Here is a 19599-nt window from a genome sequence, read left to right as displayed (position 1 = left end):
AAGGGGTGCTTGTTATATATAGCCGTTTTGTTTGTAGTGATAAATGACTGGGTATATACTGTCAAAATCCACTGAACTGTGTAGTCAGAATGAATACAGATTGTTGCATGTGAATTATGACTCCAGGTGCCCTGAGACCTCATTTCTAGAGTAAATCCAGCACTAGCAGGCTCCCTGCCTTAATTTTCCTCCTGGTTGACCTAATATGATGCTGCATTCAGTGGGTGTTTTATATGCAAAGACTGTAGAAATGAACAGATCATTGCATGTTGATTCATATCTCCCAGCTTCCAGGAAAATTCTTCCTTCCTCAGATGTTAACTCTGCCAAGATACCTTCCCAGAAACCCAGACTGGTGACCCTGACAATACTCTGGTCTCGACTCTCTTCCTTACTACCACATTTCAATATTAATTATCATCTCTTTTGTCCACTGTTCGTCAGCTACAAGAAGCCAACACATCCATCCTGATCTATCCTTATCATTATACCATCTCCTAATCCAACGTTTACTAATTGAATGTACATCCTAGGTGTCTAACAGAATGGTTGTCTCAGAAGGTTCTGGAAGCAGTTAGCCACAGAAGCCCTCCTCTATTTAGTTCTGGTACAAAGAGCCATGAGATGTCATTTCCAGAGAGCCTTTCTGCTTTAATTTACCCCTGGCAAAACTAAGCAACAGACCACACGTGTTTTCTAGTCTCTTGACTGTTCATGGACCTCTATTCCAGGGCATCCCTAAAAGCAAATTGTTGAGCATCAAAGAGGCAGGTGAGTCCTCTCCTCAGATAGTCTTAAAAATTGCCCCCAACCTCTGAGATGGGACAGGAAAATGAGATTATGACCTTTTAGAGACTGTTGCCTATCTTTCTCTCTTGCTCTGTTGAACCCATCTCCCTTTATTCTTCCTCTTTCTCTAGTAGTTTTCTTTTTTCTTTTTCTTGGTCCAATCGCACTTTCCCAGCACTTCTGCTTGGGTTAGCTCTTCCTTCCTAGCCAATAAGACTGATCTCCATCCTGGGTTCTCATGGAGCATCCCTCATGGTCCAGCTTCTTCCTCACTGCTCCCCCCTCGCCTCCCTTCTCTCCTCCCCGCCTTACGGAAAGCCGAGTCCCTCACGAAGCCCAGAGGTGGGAGGTGGGTCCTGGCGCCGGGTCCGCCCCTCAGTGCGTGTGCGAATGCCTGTGAGGCGGTGACGCGCAGGCGGCGGCGGCGGGAAGGGGAGGGAGAGAGAAAGAGAGAGGGAAGAAGCCACCGACCGCCGGGGCTGCTGGGCTCCTGCGCGCTCACGCTCCCCGCCGCCAGCCGAGGCGCAGGCAGGGTGCTGGCGGCGGCGGCGGGCGGCATGGAGAGCCTGCTGGAGAACCCGGTGCGCGCTGTGCTCTACCTCAAGGAGCTCACGGCCATCGTACAGAACCAGCAAAGCCTCATCCACACCCAGCGCCAGCGCATCGATGAGCTGGAGCGGCGTCTAGACGAGCTGAGCGCGGAGAACCGCAGCCTGTGGGAACACCAGCAGCTTCTACAAGCCCAGCCTCCGCCCGGGCTCGTTCCCCCACCGACGGCCCTACTGCCTGCTCCTACAGCCGCGGCTCCGGCCGCCACTGCGGCCCAGGAGCCTCTTCAGGACCACGGACAGCTCATACCCGCCACGCCGGAGCCGCCGCTTCAGCACCACGGACAGCTCCTGGCACAGACCCAGCCGGGCCCTGGCAGCAGGGCTCAGGCTCCCCAGTCGCCCCACCAGCACCCCGGGGCTGTAGCTGACAAGGAGAAGGAGCGTCCCCCGAGTTGTTGCGCTGCCGCGGGAGCCCTGCTTCAGCACACATCCCCCGCCGCCCTCGGCAAGGGCGTCCTGAGCAGGAGACCCGAGTGAGTGGGGAAGAGGAGGTGGGAGAGGCAAGTGGGTGTGAGGAGATAGGGGAAATCAGCACGTAAGAGTGAAGGACTGGGTAAACGTGAAGTAAAGCGGATGAAGATGCCTCGGATAGAAATGTGTCAAGGAGATCCCAGCAAAGAAGGGATTGAGATACATGTTGGAGGGTTTGTGGTGGTTGGAGCAAAAAAAGAAGTATCTAGACCATCTTTGGGGGGTGGTGGAATGAGACATGAGCTTAAACTGGTTGGGGATATTGGTAACTTTCAGGAATAAGAGATAAAATTGAGAGGAAATTGGGAGTAAAAATTAAGCCAAAAGCAGGGGACCATTAAGGATTTAAGCTAGGAAGGGAGTTTGCATAGTACAACTGTTTAAATAGTGAGACACCAAGAAGACGACTTGATCAGGAGGTTTGTTAAGAGCTTTAAAGGGGCTGGGGTCTAGCAAGGATTATTAGAGGAGGGGGGCAAAGCTGAAGGACAGGAAGGATGTGAACAGGCAGAGAAACTGGGTATAGGAAGGTGAAGGGTGGGAGACGGCGCTGCCCAGGGGAATCTTTATCTGATGCAGTGGGAGTCAACGCCAGGAGTGGCTCCCTTGGGGAAGCTTTCTCCCTTCCCACCCAAGTGAGCATCTTCACTCCGAGTCCCTGCGGTGCCAAAGGGGGGCACAGAAACAACCTTGTGGGTGTCTCCCTTACAACCTGAGGACTCCCCGGCTCACCCCTGACTGGGAAGCATGTCTGAGTGCAGGGAGGTTGGCAACCATGGGAAGGGAACAATGAGTGTGGAAACAGCTCCTTGAACGCAATGCCTCTATAAATCTCTGTTGTAGCTGCCTATGGAAAGCCCTGGTTCCCTTTGGTTATTTGGAAACCTCACCTTGGATACCAGGAGAAATGTTAATTGTCCCCAGGCAGTCTAAAGCCTGGAGAATTTCCTTCACTCATGAGGGCCACAGAGTAGGAACATGGGAGAAAGCGTTGAAGGGGGCTGGACTGTGTTCTCGGTATTGGGAAAGCTTGACAATCCTGTCAGTATTACTTCCCTGATTAGACAGTGGAGGAAAGAATGGCCCTGTGGCAACTAATACCTGGTCATCACAGGCCTGATGAGGTAATGTTAAGGAGAGGGAAGGGCAAAGTGGGGAGAGCCGAGCACCTCATCTCTACTCACCTCGCAGGTACTTTGTGAGACACTTGTGAAGACTGGCTGCGTTTCTTAAAAGCTTACCTCTTCTTTGCCCCGTTCCTCACTGTCTCTCCCATCTCTATGGAGTTAAGGTGGGTCAGGCATGCTGGGTCACCGGGTAGGTTTGACCAGAGTCACAGGATCCCAGGGGTGGAGATCTAGGATGACCCAGCTTGATAGACCTAATGCATCTATCTGATTCAAACCCTGAGAAAATCCCCCATGGCATATTTGTCTTTCAGTTTTATGGCTGTCTTTCTCTTTTGGCATGAAAAGCAGCAAGGCAGTTTTTCCTCAACACCCACATTTGAGATAAGAAAAATATTCTTCCCAGACATTATATGGCCTTTTCCTTAACAGAGGGAACAATTCCACCCCACTTCCTTGGGAGCAGCCATAGCAGCCCGACATTTAGGATTTTGCACCTGAATCCTCTTCTCATGACAGCTGGCATCTTCCTTCTCGGCCACTACACACTCCCTTTCTTTGCATCTCACTGGAAAGCTGTGATCAAGAAGGGCTGGTGACAGATCTTGTTCTTGGATGAAGATGTCTCTGCAGCCCCCAGGAGGTCCTAGAGAGCTCTATCTTCTATACAGATGTTCCTGCTAGGAATCCAGAGATTGAAGGATCACCTGGATTCCTCTCCAACATCACATGTCAATACCATGTGACATCCTTGTCTTCCCTGCCCTGCTTTTGCTTCCTATGGAGTAAAATTAAGACTCAACCAGCATGGTGAAGGGCAGCAGAAGCATCTAGGTGCCTTTTACCTGGAAAGCTGGTGAGGCTCTGAGGGTGTCATCATTAGCTTTTTACTTTCCTCAGATTCTCCAGCCTTCCCTCTTTCCTTAGGCCTAGATACCCAGAAACTTCAAGAGTGAGAACATACTTACCTCGAAACTTTCTTCCATTTTTTGCAAAATAACTCACACCCTGAATGGCTGAAGGCCCCCAGAATTACATTTCTTTTCCCGTGTTTTTGCCTGACTTCACCCAACATTTCTCCATAGAATTTGGGAATGAGTCACTATTGCTCACTGAGTGTTTAGCCCACTCTATCCTCTACCGGTGGCCCCATTCTGGATGTGTATCCTCTGGGAATCCTGTATTACAGGTCAGGGCTAGATAGAGCCAGCAGGCAGAGAGAGAGAGAGAGAGAGAGAGAGAGAGAGAGAGAGAGAGAGAGAGAGAGAGAGGTAAAAGGGGAGAGGGTGGAAGAGAACCAGAAGTTGTGCCCCTGAGCCCTACCTGCTCTTTTCCCCATGCTTCTGCTAAGATGGTTTTCGACTGTGTAAAGGGAGAAGGAATGTAAGAGAGGGTTTCAGACCATAATTTTTCAGCAAACATTTGCTTATTCCTCTCTGCCCTCATTATAGAAGAATGTGCCCTAGGTTGGCAGCTACGGATGGGCAAAAAGGCTCAAAAGGCCAAGAATTATTAGATACCATCCACAACTCCTGCATACATGCACGCACGCATGCGCGCGCGCGCACACACACACACACACACACACACACACACACACACACACACACACGTGCTTGCACAGCACAAACAACAGCTATATAGTGTCTCTCCTCAATTACTCTTCTTGCGCAGCACTGGAAGATTCAGGAGCTCAGGGCCTGGGAAATGATGGATCATTTAGTGGCCATCTGATGGGGATGAGTGTGCAACCTGTCCTTTCTCCCTCCTTCACTGGGGGACACACAAACGGGTTGGTGTTAGGATCCAGGCTAAGCAAGCAACAGTGTGGAGGCAGGTGAGTACAGAAGCCCCAAGGGTTAGCATCCTTTCTCTGTCTGCTTCCTGCTTCCTGCTATGCACGAGCCCCCACTGCTTACACTATTTAATGAAAGCAGCAAACATAGCTCCTTTTTCCAGGCTAGAGCCAGGCCTTAGCCTGACCTGGTTGGTGGAAGCACATGACCCTATGCGGCCTTTGTGGCCACAGCTTCTGTTACAGCACACTTGCCCACCTACTCAGTCATGTGTTTAGTTGAGAATCCCTGGGCTTGCCTGCATCTCCAGCCCCAGAGATAGACAATTACTCACTTCAAGGTAAGATATGGGCATTTGTTTCAAATTCAGCTCTTACTCCAAGCTCCCCAACTCAGTGTAAAAGTCCAAGAGCCTTAGTATTTACTGTGGTTTTGTTTCTTCCTCCCTCATCTTCCTGGAGTACCCTTCCCCTTCTCCATTACCTTTCTCCTTTCTTATCTTCTCCTTTCCTCTTCCTTCTCTCAAATGCTCTCCCCTACCCTTCTTCCTTTGGTCCCCATTTCCTTCTCCCGATGGAGATGGAACCCATGGCTTTGTACATGTTAAGATCATTTTCTAGCACTGAGCTCTACCTACTAGCACTAAATGAAACAAATCTTGAGTCATCTCTAGAGCTCTGTAGATCCGTGCTGGCTAAAGTCTGGGGATGGCTAGATGATTTATGCAGATGCCTTCCAGCCAGAATTGTCTAGGATGCTGACCAAAGTAGAGATCTCTATTGTTGAGTGAGGGTGGTCTGCCTGAAGGTTGCAACGTCTGGCTAGCTTACCCTGGAAGCTCTCGGGAGGGTGACGGTCTACCAGTGGGATAAATGTGTCAGATTTCCAGTCTGCTGAGGTGCCTGAATTCTGTGCTGTGGACAGGAAGGAGGAAGTGGTCCTTATGTGACATATAACGAGACACATCTAGAAGCGTTTAAGCAGGTGTGTAAGAGTACTGCAGCTGCCTAAAGCCACCCTCTCTCCAAACATTACAGAGTAAAAGAAATGTGCATACACAGAGACTCCGAACCAGACAGAAGAGTTTCTTGACTAGAGGTGAGAATCTGTGTCAGAAAACTGTAAGAGCCAAGGATATTCAGAAAGGAAATTGTCTAGCAGATTCAGTCCTGGGAGACATCTGTGTTGCATGCAGACATTTCTTCCGCTGACAGAACGTCCCTGCCTGAGCCATGTCAGTGGGTATGGATAGTCTCATCATGTCCTGAGCCTAGGATGCTTGGTTGCCAAAGCTCAATCATCTGTCTATCCACATCCACAAACTAGTTAGAAGGCGGGGTCAGAGAAGGGTTCACTTGAGGAGGCAGTGAATCCTTCTGCTCATTCCTGCAAGCTGGCACACAGCAGGCCTTTACAAAGATTTGCTGCCCAGACCTTTGCAAATGCCCAAACTGATCCTCTTTCTGTCCTTTAATCTAGGAGGAAACAAAAACAAACAGCTGTACAGACTCAAGCCATCCCTTAGGCTCTGGGGGCTGCTCCCCCCAATACATCACATAACCCCCTTTCCTCACACCCATATCACACGGGCAATATTACAGGGCCCCACAGAGGCATCCTGGCGCAGGCTCCACTTGGCCCCTACCCAAGCAAGAGGCATAGCAGTTGGAGATGCTCATTCAGCAAGTATCTGTGCGTCTGAATTCCAAAGGTCACTGCCTGGGGAGGAGAAGAGAGAGGCTGACTGGGTTAGGGCCGGGTGGGGAGGAAGTTAAAGGGTATGAGGTGGGAAAGAAGAGTAAGCAATCACAGCTAGGGCCAAGGTCTAAGAGGAGGCCCAATTCTTGAGTTTAAGTCCCATGTAGAGATTTTTACAGTAACTTCCCTTATCAGGAAGCCAGAACATTTTCCCCATGGCAGTCTCCACATAAACTCCATGGTCCAGGACACAGAATGGCAGCAGCTTTATAAGAGGTTCTGGGGACACTCTGGCAGGTTCTCAACCAGGAGAGTTCTGGCAGGCTTCCAAGCTCAGGACACTGCAGTCACTTTCTGCTTCACTCTGGAAAAGCACCAAGCACAGGTCCCTACAGAAGCTGCAAAGGGCTTCTGGTTTCCAGGCAGGAAGGGGACAGCTGACTTCATTTCGGGTTCTGCAGGCCTTCAAAGAAAGAAAAAGATAGGAGTGAGGTGAGGGGACAAGCTGAAGTTCTCAGGCAGAACGAGCTCTGGGAAACCACTGAAGCACAGCATATTTCAGGTCTGAGTGTCAGACCCTGGGATCTCAGAGGCACACCCGGGCAGGAGACCTGTTTTAGCGATGAGCAGCTGGTCTCACCTTATCTCCATTTACAGCCTGCTTTTGCACATAGAAAAAGGAGGTGCTTTAAGGAGTTGCTGTGAAGTTTAAGAACTATGTACTATCTCTTATTTAGCCCTATGCTGAGCTCTAACTAAGCACTTAATACAACACAGTACTTCAGCATATAAGGAAACCAAGACCAAGGAAACCTAAGTGGATCATCTGGTCTTAGATAGCAGCAGCAGACTAAAATCACTAGGGTCCCTTCTGGTCTGTTAGGTCACCTTTGGACCTTGTTCTTTCATTCCCCCACCACCAGACAACACTCGTCCCAACTATTCCAGAGCTGTGACTTGTAGGCTTGACCTTGCCATGTAGCCAGGCAGGACAAAGTCACCATGGCTTGTGAGCTCTATGAGATGTGACAGCTACACAGCTGGAAAGTGCATCTCCAACTGCAAGCTCTCCTGCAGCACGATAAAATTATTTGCCTTTCTCTTAAGGATATGAAAGACATGTGAGTTATTACCTTACCCTCTGGTGAGAAGAAGGAACTCTGTGACATTTTCCCCCAAAATGGGAAGCCACAGGGAAAAGGCAAAGTGACCCACAGGGACAATAGTGGCCAGTGAGGAGGATACAGTACAACCTTGGGAAACAGCTTCCATGTTCATAAAAAGCAAGCCCAGTGGGGAGTCCCATCTGCAGATGGGGATGAACGGTGGACCTTCACTATGCAAAGGGGGAGAGAATACAGGGAGAGATCAAAAAGAGAAGAAGCCCATATGATGCTAACTGAAATGATGGGAGGGGACTGAGGGGACCCTACTATCTCAGTCCAGAGCTAAAAGATACAAGTCATCTTTCTGGTAATTTTTCTTAAATAAGACACTTTTGGAAAAAAGGAAACACATGAAGAGTTTCTCAGATTTTCACAAGTGCTTGTGGCTACAAAACCACCATTAGCAAAGAAATGTACTCTGTGTGTGTGTGTGTGTGTGTGTGTGTGTGTGTGTGTGCAAATGTGTGTGTGTACTTGGGTGTAAATGCATTTGCCTGTGTGTATTAGAGTTATGAGAACAGACCGTTTTGTTGTTGTTGTTTGCTAGAATCAGGAGGGTTATGTAACTAAAAGCAATGCTGTGCTGAGTGTTACCTGGCCTTTCCCCGTGCTGACTGCTCTAGACAGAGGGTGTGCAGGCAGCCTTCCCAAGTCTCTTCCCAGAGAAGGTTCCTGTGCTTTATGCTGCCATCAGGCTATTCCATCTTGCCCAGAGCTGCAGGGACAAAAGGACTTCATGAATACCTCTTGGAAATTAAGCAAATGTCAGAACTAGAAGGATGCTTTAAGGCCACCTGGTCCAGACATCTCCTTCTGCAAGAGAAAATGCAAGTATGAGGGGGAAGTGACTGGGGCTTCCAAACTAGTTAGTCTCAAGACTAGGTTTAGAGCTCTAACTCGTCACCCTGTTCCTCTGATACTCCGTGGTAGTTGGATTAGAAGACCCCAAGGATGATTCCATGGTGCTTGAGAGCAAACTTGGCTACCTACCCAGGTTCAGAGAGCCGGAGTAGGGTGCAGATCCACGGTCACTCTCCAGAATGTCTTCCCTATGCCACAGTTCTATAGATTATTTTGAGCACTTCAGGGTTATCTCTCTTGGTAAAAATGCCACTTTCAGGACTAGATAAAAACCATCCATGCAGCTTTATTAGTCTTCCCCACGTCCACAGAGAAATGTGTTTGTGGACAATTCTCAGGGCAGTGCCTGACAGCACTGCTTGACTGAAGACCAAGGCAGGAGGCTCGGGGGCACACGGGGTCCAGAAAGGAAGCTGTTGAGAATCTTACCGTATCCTTATTTCCACTAATTTCTTTTTTAAATTGAGACCTCTTGAGAAGAGGAGTAAGGGGAAAGACAAAGCTCGCCCACAGGGGGATTAGTATAGAAGCACAGAAAAGTAACTGTTATGTGGGTTGTAGAGGACAGCCTCCCTCCCCTGTGAGCCTCATCCAGAGGACAGCCTCCCTCCCCTGTGAGCCTCTTCTGTGCTGAAAAGATCACAAAGTGAGGGCTGAAGAAGCCTCGGGGTGCTGGGGAAGCTCTTGCTCTTTTCAAAGATCTCATGATAACGTTTGGGGTGGCAGAATGTCCCGTGGCCACATCAGACATGGCTATAAAGTGGAAAGTACATACGGACTACCAGCACCAGGGGCTGATGGTCCATGAACTCAAGGATGTGGGAGATGAAAGCGGAGCTTGGCACTGAGCCAGTACCCGATGAGGGAATGCTGGCTGAAAAATAAATAAGTGAAGCCAGTGAGCACACAGCCAAGAGGGCTCTTAGATTCTGGAGTTGATGGAGAGAAGGGACCGTGTCAGGGATGAGGAAGAACTAACTAGAAGACAACTTCCTCTCCCTGAGGTACACCATTAGCCCAACAACACTGAGCTGACTTTGTCCCATCTGAGCATATTCAGAGAGCAGGTCTGGGGGCTCAACGATTCAGGCTGAACAGTGGAAAGTGGAAGAATGTGTCCATCCCTAAGGGAACCCACTATTTCTATGTATGAGCAAGGAGAGTTCACCTCCACTTCCATTCCCAGCCTCTGACTAGTGCCCTCGCCTAGGAAACACACTGATAACAGAGCAAGAGAAAGCACTCTAATGTGTCTTAGTCACACACATACCCTTGGCAAGTTGAAAGAGCATTAGAAAAGTGACTTTGGAATGGAGTCTTGAATCATGCATGGCCTTAGCTCTGGGAGGCTCTTGGCAGAAGGCACACGCGAAGCTCTAGGTTCCATCCTTCACCCCAGCGAGAGGGAAGGAAGCAGAGGGAGAACAGAGTTAGGATATGGGATGGGGATCACCACTCTGCCTCGGGAACAATTGGAACCAGCCCCCAGGCTGCCAGGCCTCTAGTCCTGCTTCTCAGCCAGGCATGTCTCCAACTATTTCCTGGGTCATGTTAAGATTCCAAAGGAGGGTGGTGGGTGTGCACATGGTGTGGGTGTGGGTGTGACACCAGGTGAGTGTGTTACTGAAATGGGCTTGAAGGTGCACCCAGGGCTATACAGGTCTAGCAATGAGGCAGCTCTCATCCCTACTCACCCCTGTGCCCAGTGAGGCCTATTTGGTCAATTCATACTATCAGAACCCCAGTTTTTTTTTTTCTTTCTTCCTTCTCTTTGTGGCAAGCTTCATCTCTCTTGGCTAGCTAGTTGTTTACCATTGCACCTCGGTAATCCTCTGCCAAACTGAATGTCCACACCCACCCTGCTGTCACCAGTATTCTATCTGGGAAAGGCAGGATTTCTAGGATCTCAGAAAAGTGAGCCTCTGGGAGGAATGTCCCCTAGAAATTGCATAGTGCTTTGGCCGAGCTGTGCCCCAGGAGTTCTCTGTAGAGATACAGAGTTCCGATGTTACAGTACTGCGAAATGCAATGGAGAGAAATCTGCAGTGGTTTTCTCTGCAGACTCCCTGCCTGCTGTCCTGTGTCCAGGGCCTGGCACTAGCTGCTTCTGCTTGAACTTGCCAGGTTAAATCAGCCTCCTGCTTCCAGCAGTCAGGGATACACTCCCATCCCTGGCAAGGCAGGGAACTCCGTAATTTTTTCTTCGATGAATGGTTCCAATCTACCACAATTTTCAATCAGTCCTAAAATGTAACACAATGATTATTTAAAAACAGCAGAAACAAAAACTGCAAAGCAGTTGTGGAATTGTTTGGTTGGGTCTAGCTAGCATCAGGATTTCCTTTGTACAGTCTCTGTATACAAGAGGCCCTGCCTTGCATCCTTGACTATTTCACCAATACACACACACACACACACACACACAGAGAGAGAGAGAGAGAGAGAGAGAGAGAGAGAGAGAGAGAGAGAGAGAGAGAGAGAGAGGAAACGTCCTCACCAGGACTTCTGGACCCAGGTAGAGGCAGAAGATTGACATCATTATCTTTTTAAGCAACTGGATTCTGACCCTGCTGCCAAGACTGCTGCTGCTGGTCTGTTGTCCCTCACAGACCCAGTTTCAGCCTTGCAGCAACCTCTCCCCTTGTCTGGATTTCCCTCTAACTCCACTGGGCCACTCATTTCCTCCCCGGACTCACATCCTCAGGTCAGCAAGAATAATGAAGCAGAACCCTTAGTGAGTTGCTTGAAAGACATCTGAAGACCCTGGGAAGGGAGCCTGAGCGAGACTAAATGCTCTCTGGAAGTAGGGGGACTCTGGCAGCAGAGCCTCAGAGGGTGGGATGAAGGGGAAATCCCGGAAGAGGCTTTCAGAGCTAAGAACCCTGGAAATTTCCACTGGGCCCCCTGCGGCCAGCAAGGAGCAGCAGGAGGTGGGCCCTGCAGTCAGTCGGTCAGCCTCCCTCCCGAGCCTAGAGACTGCTGCCACCGCCTGCATGGGGAGAATCCTTCCTCCTCCATCCCACTCCAGGAACTCCCGGCTGGGGGCGAGAGCGGAGGATGGACTCGGAGTGTGGGCGGCTGGCGAGTTGCTGACGAACAGCACAGAATCTCCCGGCCCACGCGCCCCCTCTGCACGCCGATGGCGTCACGCTCCCTCGCGGGGGCGGGCACCCCAGGCTCGGGAAAGCCGCGCGCCCCCGCCACCGAGCGCGCGCCCGCTGCTGAGTCACACGCGTGGGAGAAGCGTTGTCCTCCCCTGTGCGCCGCCCACGCCCCGACCCCCCAGCCGGTAGAGCCTCCACTGCCCCAGATGTTGGCCCATGCTTTCATTCCCTCCCCCAACCCCTGACCTGCCAGCCTTCTCTCCCTCCCCCACCCACATTCACACCCCACCCGGCCCCATACTTACACTACTCCCCCTTCACAACCCACCCCTTCCACCACTGCAAGGTGGCCCACCCTCCTTAGGACCTGCTGTGAGTGTGGGGCCAGGGTGCCCTTGCCTGACCTCCTGAGTCTGGCCCAGGCCTGCCTGGGGATTCTCTTTGGAGAATGGAAGTGAAGGAGTTGACAGGGTCTTGGATGAGGTTAGTGTCACCAAAGCTGATTTCTGTTCATCATACACACACACATGCACACACAGTCTTCTTATGCCCAACATGCCTGCAGAAGAGTCCCAACCGTCTTCCTATATTTGGCTTTGGCAGATTTGCAGTCTCAGAATTCCAAAGAGCCTCCTGGCTGGGCCTTAAATGTTAGGTGACCATGGAGCAGGGCAGAGAATCTTGACTCGGTGGTTTACTAACTGGGCACAGCCCTGGTACTTCCTTTTGAAGGGGAGTGGTGATGTGACAGGCCAGCCATAACCTGGTGAGGACTCCGAATGTGGTTATTACTTCCTCTTAATCGGGGACCCTTCTAGTGGCAAGAACAAGTGCTTGACCCAACACCTCCCGAATAATCTGGAAGGCTCGGAACAGGACTTCTCCATCCCTCCCTTTTATATTTGACAGCCCTTCAAATATTTGAGGCCAGCTTATCCCTCCCCACCGTGCCTTCCAGCCCACCTCACCCCTCAATCCACACCATTACTCTCATCTTTCAGAATGATTCTATCCTAGAACTTCCTGCTACATGTGACTTTGAGCTGACTCTGACTTGGTTCAGCCACCACGCGCCACTGCAGAACATTGAGCAAGCCTGAAAGCCAGAGCACATGGGCACACAGCCTAGGCACCAGCAGGCTCCTCCCCAGCCTCTGTTCCAACGCCACACAGCCTGGGAACTACTAAGCTTGGGCTGTGAGCATGGAACCCACTGACTTTCCTAGCCCTTCGCAGCAGACAACCATCCAGCCCCACCGAGGTGCCGGGTACTCGCTCTGTAGCTTCGAGCCACCTCGACTTGTGCAAGGAGCTTTTGTCCCATCGCTGCCCCCTCGGCCAATGCTTGTGGACTTTTTCACACAGCCCTGTTGACTTGCATTTCATCAAATCTAAATATGGCCTTTAATTAATTTTTAAAATGTATTCTTTTCAAGTATATTCAAGCACATTGATATAGCAAAAAAAAAAAAAAGTTAGGATGTATACACACTGTTTGATGAAGAATCATCCCTCTCCCCCCATTCACTTTATAATAAAACCACTTACCTCCACCTCACCTTGCCCCCCCCCACTCTCCAGCACCCAGTGTGAACAATTTTCTTATCTTTCTACTGATTTTGTGGGTAAATCCAAGCACTTGGATGTACATAGTTCTTTTTACACAAATTGTAGTAAATAACTGCTGTTCTGTACTTCGATTCCCCCCCACACACACACATACACATACACACACATTTGGTATCAAAAGAGCTGCCTTCGATAGCTGCTCAGCACATTGCATGGCCATGAATCTAGGTTCCTCAGTGCCTTCTGGTAGTTTTGGAAGGCAGGTTCTGGGCAGCCTGCCTCTGTGTATTCATTTGGGGTATGCTTTCCTGTTAGCAAGAGGATTGGGAAACAGGCAGACATTATTGAGGGGCTCCATTTGAAATGCCCTCCCATGCTATGAACATTGGTAAATTGCAATTGAAGATCCAGGGAGAATGTTTCTCCGGTGAAAAGAAAACTCAGGCTTAGCATGCCTTTGTTCTCTGGGACCCCGTTTGCTGTCAAGGTCGCTGTTATAATCTCCCAAGCAGGCCAAAGATGACTCCTGAAGCACCTCCTCCTTCAGAAGGTCTCCTGGGGCTGAGAAAGCAAACAAAGGTCTCACAGAAAGTAGCTCCCTTCTCTAAAGACACATTTCCACACTGTCTGCATTCATTTGTTCGCCCATGTGATAAGTGTCTACAAAGTTCCAATTGCTACTCCAGGCATGGAGATACAGAAGCGAGCAGAAAATTACCAGACCCCTCCAGGAAGCTGGCAGGTCCCCCCAAATAAAATGATGTATCTGATGGGTTAGCTGAGCTGCTCTGGAAGAAAGGCAAGTAGAGAAGAGGGCCTGGCTGGTAAAAAGTGGGCATGAACAGGTGCTGGGAAGTCCCCACAAGCAAGGAGGACCTGGAGGAAAGGATGCAGGGTCTGGGCTCCCTGGGGTACAGCCCAGAGCAAGACAGCGTGGTGGTTTCAGCTAGACAAGAGCCTAGGTGCACAAGGAGCACAGCCTGGGGAAGAGAGAGAGCTTGGTGAGTGTCTCAGTCTCTGGTGCTGTGATAAAAATACCCTGGCGAAAGCAACCCAGGAGAGCCAGGGTTTATTTCAGCTCACAGTTCCTGGCTACATTCCACCATTGTGGAAGTCCAGACAGCAAGAAGCAGCTCCTCACATTCCATCCACAGTCAAGAAACGGAGGGGAATGAATCAATATGTGTATACTTGTGTTTAGCTTACCTTGTCCAGTCCTACAGAGTGCAAAATCCTCTGCCTAGGGAATGGTGTCACCCAACAGTGGTCTTCCTGCCTTTAACTGAGGTGGGAAATCATGACGATCCCTCACAGGCTGTCTTAGTCAGGGTTGTATTGCTGTGAAGAGACACCATGGCCACGGAAACTCTTATAAAGGAAAGCATTTAACTGAAGGGGCTCACAGTTTCAACAATTCTGTCCATTATCATCATGGGGGGGGGGAGGGAGCATGGCGGCGTGCAGGCAGATGTGGTGCTGGAGCTGAGTCCTACATCTTGACTCAGAGGCAACAGGAGGCCAACCGACAGTCACACTGAGGGAATCTTGAGCAAAAGAGACAGCAAAGCCCGCCCCCCCCCCAAAGTGACAGTTCCTCCAATAAGGCCTCGCCTCCTAATAGTAGGACTCCCTTTGGAGTGGGTTTTCTTTCAAACCACCACACAGGCCAATCTGATCTAAACAATCTGTCACTGAAACTCCATTCCCAAGTGAACCTAAACTGTGTCAAGTTGACCAATCATCCAAGTGGGGTGTAGGGAGGGAAGGTGGAAGGGTGCAGGGGTGTAGCCGATCTGGTAAGAGAGTCTCACCTGGGATTCTGGTCCACCAGGTAGTTTGGAAATGCATGGGAACATTCCAGAACTCAGAGTGGCTGGCAGACTTTCGGGAAGATATGTCTGTGCCAACCGTGAGTGGGCCAGGGCCCTGTGGAGAATCCTGCAGTGCTCAATGCAGCACACATAATGAAGAGCTCTCCTGCAGTCAGCACTAGTGTTTCTTATCCAGGGAATTAAGGCCTATTGTGAAGTTAAGAAAAATGGACCCATAGGGCAGTTTTGAGTAGAATCCTTAAAGAGGGCTTTGAATGCAGAGTTGAGGATACACTGGAGAACGCAAGAAGAGCATGGTGGCAGCCAAGACTGAGGCAGCAAAGTGGTGATGAGCTGAGGAGTAAGTAGTCTGTCTGTCCATCTGTCCGTCCTGAGAGATTACATGCTTTAGGCCAGGAGCCACTGTCTCACAGATGGTCCAAGTCCCCGCAGCCCCTCTCCAGGCACTGCTGTGACTCTGGGGTGACAAAGGGTTGCATGAGGGGGGGAGGGGAATCACAGGCAACCTTACTGTAGTCATGTGAGTTATTGTGTGGCATTGGGTCTTCCCTTTCCTCAGAAACCTCAGTTGGTCTGGAGGTGCTGAAATCTCTTCAGAGTCCCTCTGTGCTAACAGTCTATGGCATTAGTAACTCTCCTACCCTCTCACCCCCAAACGGCATTGCAGCCTGGTCTTCTTAAACCCAACCTTACAACATGTGCCCCCCCCCCCACACACACACAGAGAGAGAGAGAGAGAGAGGTTGGGGATGAGTTCAAGGGCTGAGCCAAAGTCATCAGAAGGGCAGGTGTTGAAATCCAGACAGTGAAGGTGGAGAGACCCAGCAGACACTTGCCAGGGCCGTTGAGTGGGCCTCTGGGTGAGCTAGAAACCCTGAACAACACTGGTGAATAATGACAAGGGGTGGGGTAAACACACACACCAGTGCTGGGAGGCGGGGAAGGAGCTGAGATGCGGTGGCCAAAGGTAGATGAGAAAAGCTTGGCAAACCCAGGAATCGCAGCAGAGGCTGTCACTGCCGGCATGCCCGTGCCCTCACTAATGGCATTGCCCATGCATAGGAGGACAAGGAGGAACTGCCCAATGCCTTCAGCAGTATTTAAGCAATCGTGACCTTGAAAGGGGGAGGATAGTGGAAAGAGTGATTAGGGTGGGCTTGAGGGAGGAAGGAACAGGGCTTAAGAGAAAGTAAACCCACTGTGTGGACCTGACTTCCTGGTTTAAATGAAGCAACAGGAAAAGACATTTTTAAGGCAACCAGGGAAATTTACATACAGACAAGGTATTAGGGGAGATTAGAGAATTACCCTTAATTTATGTAGGTGTGATAATGATACTGTTATTATATCTTTTAAAAGTTCTTACCTGTTAGAAATACATGCTGAATAAAGTGATATTATTTCTGGGGTTTGTTTTAAAAATATTCCACAGAAATATAGGGATATAGATTAGCCAGCAGTGTTTGAAGTTTCCCCAGCGAGAAGTATAAAGGGAGATAGAATGTAGAGGATTGCGTAAAGTGTCTGAAGAAGTCTCTTTGATGAATTTTGCCATGAAGAGTGGTGAAAACTGGGGTGATAAGGGGGCTGTTCTTTACAATGGAGGAAAGAAAGCATACTCTATTCAGCGGCATGCCAGCCAGCTTCATGGACTGGCCACCCACTGCAGGAAAACTCCTAACCTAAGCACCGCAAGGCAATCGGCAAAGATTCCTGGAGGAAAATAATTGTTTAATCACTGCAAGTGCGCAGGAAATGTGAGCATGCACTTGCCCCGGGGTGGGCACTGTGTAATGCCCTGAAGCTTTGCTCTCACTGTGTCCTAGCAAAGCATAATGAGTAGGCTCATTCCACAACCCAGGGCACATGGGGTTGCTCTTCAGAGCCCAGGCAGTGTCTCTGTGCTGTTCATAGCCTCTCTTCTCCCTCCTAGGGATGACTGCAGTCACATGCATCCAAGGGTCCCAGAGAAGGCTTTACCAAATGTGCCTGCCTGGGTGTTTGTCCCTGATCACCAGGGAGCGGTGGTAGGAGTGAGGCAGCCATCAGGGCTTCAGACTAAGCCCTCAGATTCTGATGCCCAACTCTGCTTACAAACCATTAGGCTAGATCAGCCCAATGCATTCATTTGCCAGCACACAGTTCCGCATTTCATGCTCACGCTGTACAGAAAGGCTAGAAACCCAGTGCATTGCTGCATAGGTGTGGTGAGTGGAGAGAGGGAGCAGAGGGTGCTTCCGCTGGGGATGGACAACTGTATTTATGCTCCGCTGGGAGGAGTCAGATGTCTACTGACATAGATCATATCTGTCGAGCAGCTCCTGCATGCTAGGCATTGCTGCATTCATTGGCACTGGGGAGTCACAGACAAATCAAAAGCCCCGGCATTGTGTATGTGTGCATCTCCCCATAGTGAGGAGATGCACAACACAATAAGGAAACTTGTGGATTTGCCATCTACGCTCATAAGAACTAAAAGAAAAGCAGAAGAGTGACTGGGAGGAGAGGTACAATAGGCAAGATTTCCCTAAGGAGAAGATATATGAGCAGAGAAAAATTAAAACCAATAGGAAAATAGGGACTGATCTTGGTTGCCAGCATTGGGATGTGTGGGCTTGAGTCTGCACAAACACCTTTCTATAGGGAGATAAGGCCATGCGAAGACCCCAGAGCTATAAGAAATCATGCTGTTGGGCAGTGGTGGCAGACACCTTTACTCCCAGCACTCAGGAGGCAAAGACTGGAGAATCTCTGTGATTTTGAGGTCAGCCTGATCTACAGAGTGAGTCCTGGGACATCCAGGACTGTTTCAGAGAGAAACCCTGTCTGGAACCCCTTCCCCCCCAAAAGAAAATCAGGTATTCTAAGAAAACAAGAAGGGAAGGAGGGTAGGGAGACCTAGATAGGTGACAGCAAAAGAGGTGGGTAGAGCTGGGGACAGAAAGGGCTTTCCAGGGTCTAAGACTGATGGGAAGCCAGGGGTCCCTGAGCAGAGGGATGATGTCATCCACTCACCCATTAAACAGCCCGAGGGCTAAGAGCCAAACAGAAAGGGCACACACTGCTATTCCATATTCAGTTTGGTATATTTAATTTCTGTTGCACATGCCAGTTATGGGCATTTATCGCCTCGTTTATCCACAAAGCCATGGTGGGAATGATGCATTATCCCTGTTCCGAAGAGGCAGGATTTGATAGGCAGAGAGATTAGGGTGACCTACCCAAGGCCATAGAGGAAAGGAAGAGCCATCTTTTGGCTCTGCACACAAGTGGCAGCCTGTTAAATCCTGATACAGCCATCCCCGTCTTAGGCAAGACTGTCTCTTCCTCAAGCAAAGCCTAGTCTGAGACATAAACCAATGCCCAGGGACAAAAAAGCTAGTGGCTCCAAATGTCCTTATAACAGTTGTTCATGTTGTCATAGTTGTGAGCTTGGCCATTGGCCTGCTTATCTCTTTCGTGCCACCCAGGACTAGGCTACAGGACTGGCAAATGCCACCCAGATGTAGCCACAGGATGGTAGTTTTACAGGTCATCACAGAACTTTTAAGTCCATGGTCTGTATGGCCAGGAGGGTTCATGTAGTTGACCAAACATCCTTGGCCTGACCTCAGTATACATGCATACAGGTAACGTGTACACCTTCAGTGATGTATGTAAAATGTGCATAAATGTGCATGTCCAAGAGTGAGTGTGTATGTAAGGGAGAGAGTGTATGTATGTGGATATGCTTCTGTGTGCAAGATTGTGCATACATAGGTTTGAGTGGCTAGAAGTTTGAATAAAAGCTCTGCATTTTTATGGGTACCCTGATGTGTGTGTGAAGTCAGGAATGCATTTAAGGAGTTTGAACATGGATGTGCTGGGCACCAAGAAAGGTGTGTGTGTGTGTGTGTGTGTGTGTATTTGTTTGCTCAAGCAGGTGTGCAAAAGTGTGTTGAATATTAGGTTTGGGCCCATCCATCAGAAGAAGAAAGTGGGTATTCCATGAGCCTACGAGTTGCATGCATACCATGAGAAGAGTTAGTGCTTAGAGTCTGGTTAAAGCTATGAGACAGGTATTGGCTGGATGAGGTCCAATGTTTTTGTCTAATTCTAAAGCTTTTGCTTTAGAAGGCATAACCAAGGCTCTTATATTCACAGTTCGGAAGCCACTCACCCTGACCCCTACAGATGCCTAGAGTAGAGGAATGGAGTGTGAGGGACACCAGAGGCAGTGTGAAGTAATGCAAGAGACACAGAAGACTTAGCTGTGGGTCCTCGGAGGTCATCAGGCCCCCCTTAGCTTTAGTTTCCCATCACCTAAGTGACACCAATGCATAATTATAGTTATTAACATAATATATTAACCAGGCTTCACTATTAAGTATACATAAGTCATGGAACTCTTCTTAGGACATTCAGAAATGACTGTGAGGCAGGAACGCTGCACAAATGCAGCCCTCATCATTGCCCAGACTCGCTCTGACCATTCCAGACACTGCATGCCCACAACTGAAGAAGGCTAATTTGTGGTTTGTGCTGCTCTGATTTGAATAGCAGCACCCAGCAGGAGGCAGCCTCCTCTGGAGCCAG

General features: G+C 49.7%; 1 protein-coding gene across 1 annotated transcript in view; it reads left to right on the top strand.

Annotated features, from left to right (window-relative positions):
- The first annotated feature begins 1197 nt into the window (after nucleotides 1-1197).
- Iqsec3 (IQ motif and Sec7 domain ArfGEF 3) overlaps nucleotides 1198-19599 on the top strand; it is a 92257-nt gene continuing 73855 nt past the window's right edge. Inside the window, exon 1 of the mRNA XM_051203706.1 lies at nucleotides 1198-1873. Within this exon, the coding sequence (XP_051059663.1) occupies nucleotides 1347-1873 (527 nt within the window). The 5' untranslated portion in view covers nucleotides 1198-1346. The remainder of the gene's footprint in view (nucleotides 1874-19599) is intronic.

The sequence above is a fragment of the Phodopus roborovskii genome, unplaced genomic scaffold (assembly GCF_943737965.1).
Source record: "Phodopus roborovskii unplaced genomic scaffold, PHOROB, whole genome shotgun sequence".
NCBI classification, from domain to species: domain Eukaryota; kingdom Metazoa; phylum Chordata; class Mammalia; order Rodentia; family Cricetidae; genus Phodopus; species Phodopus roborovskii.
This window is presented reverse-complemented; position numbering and strand designations above follow the sequence as displayed.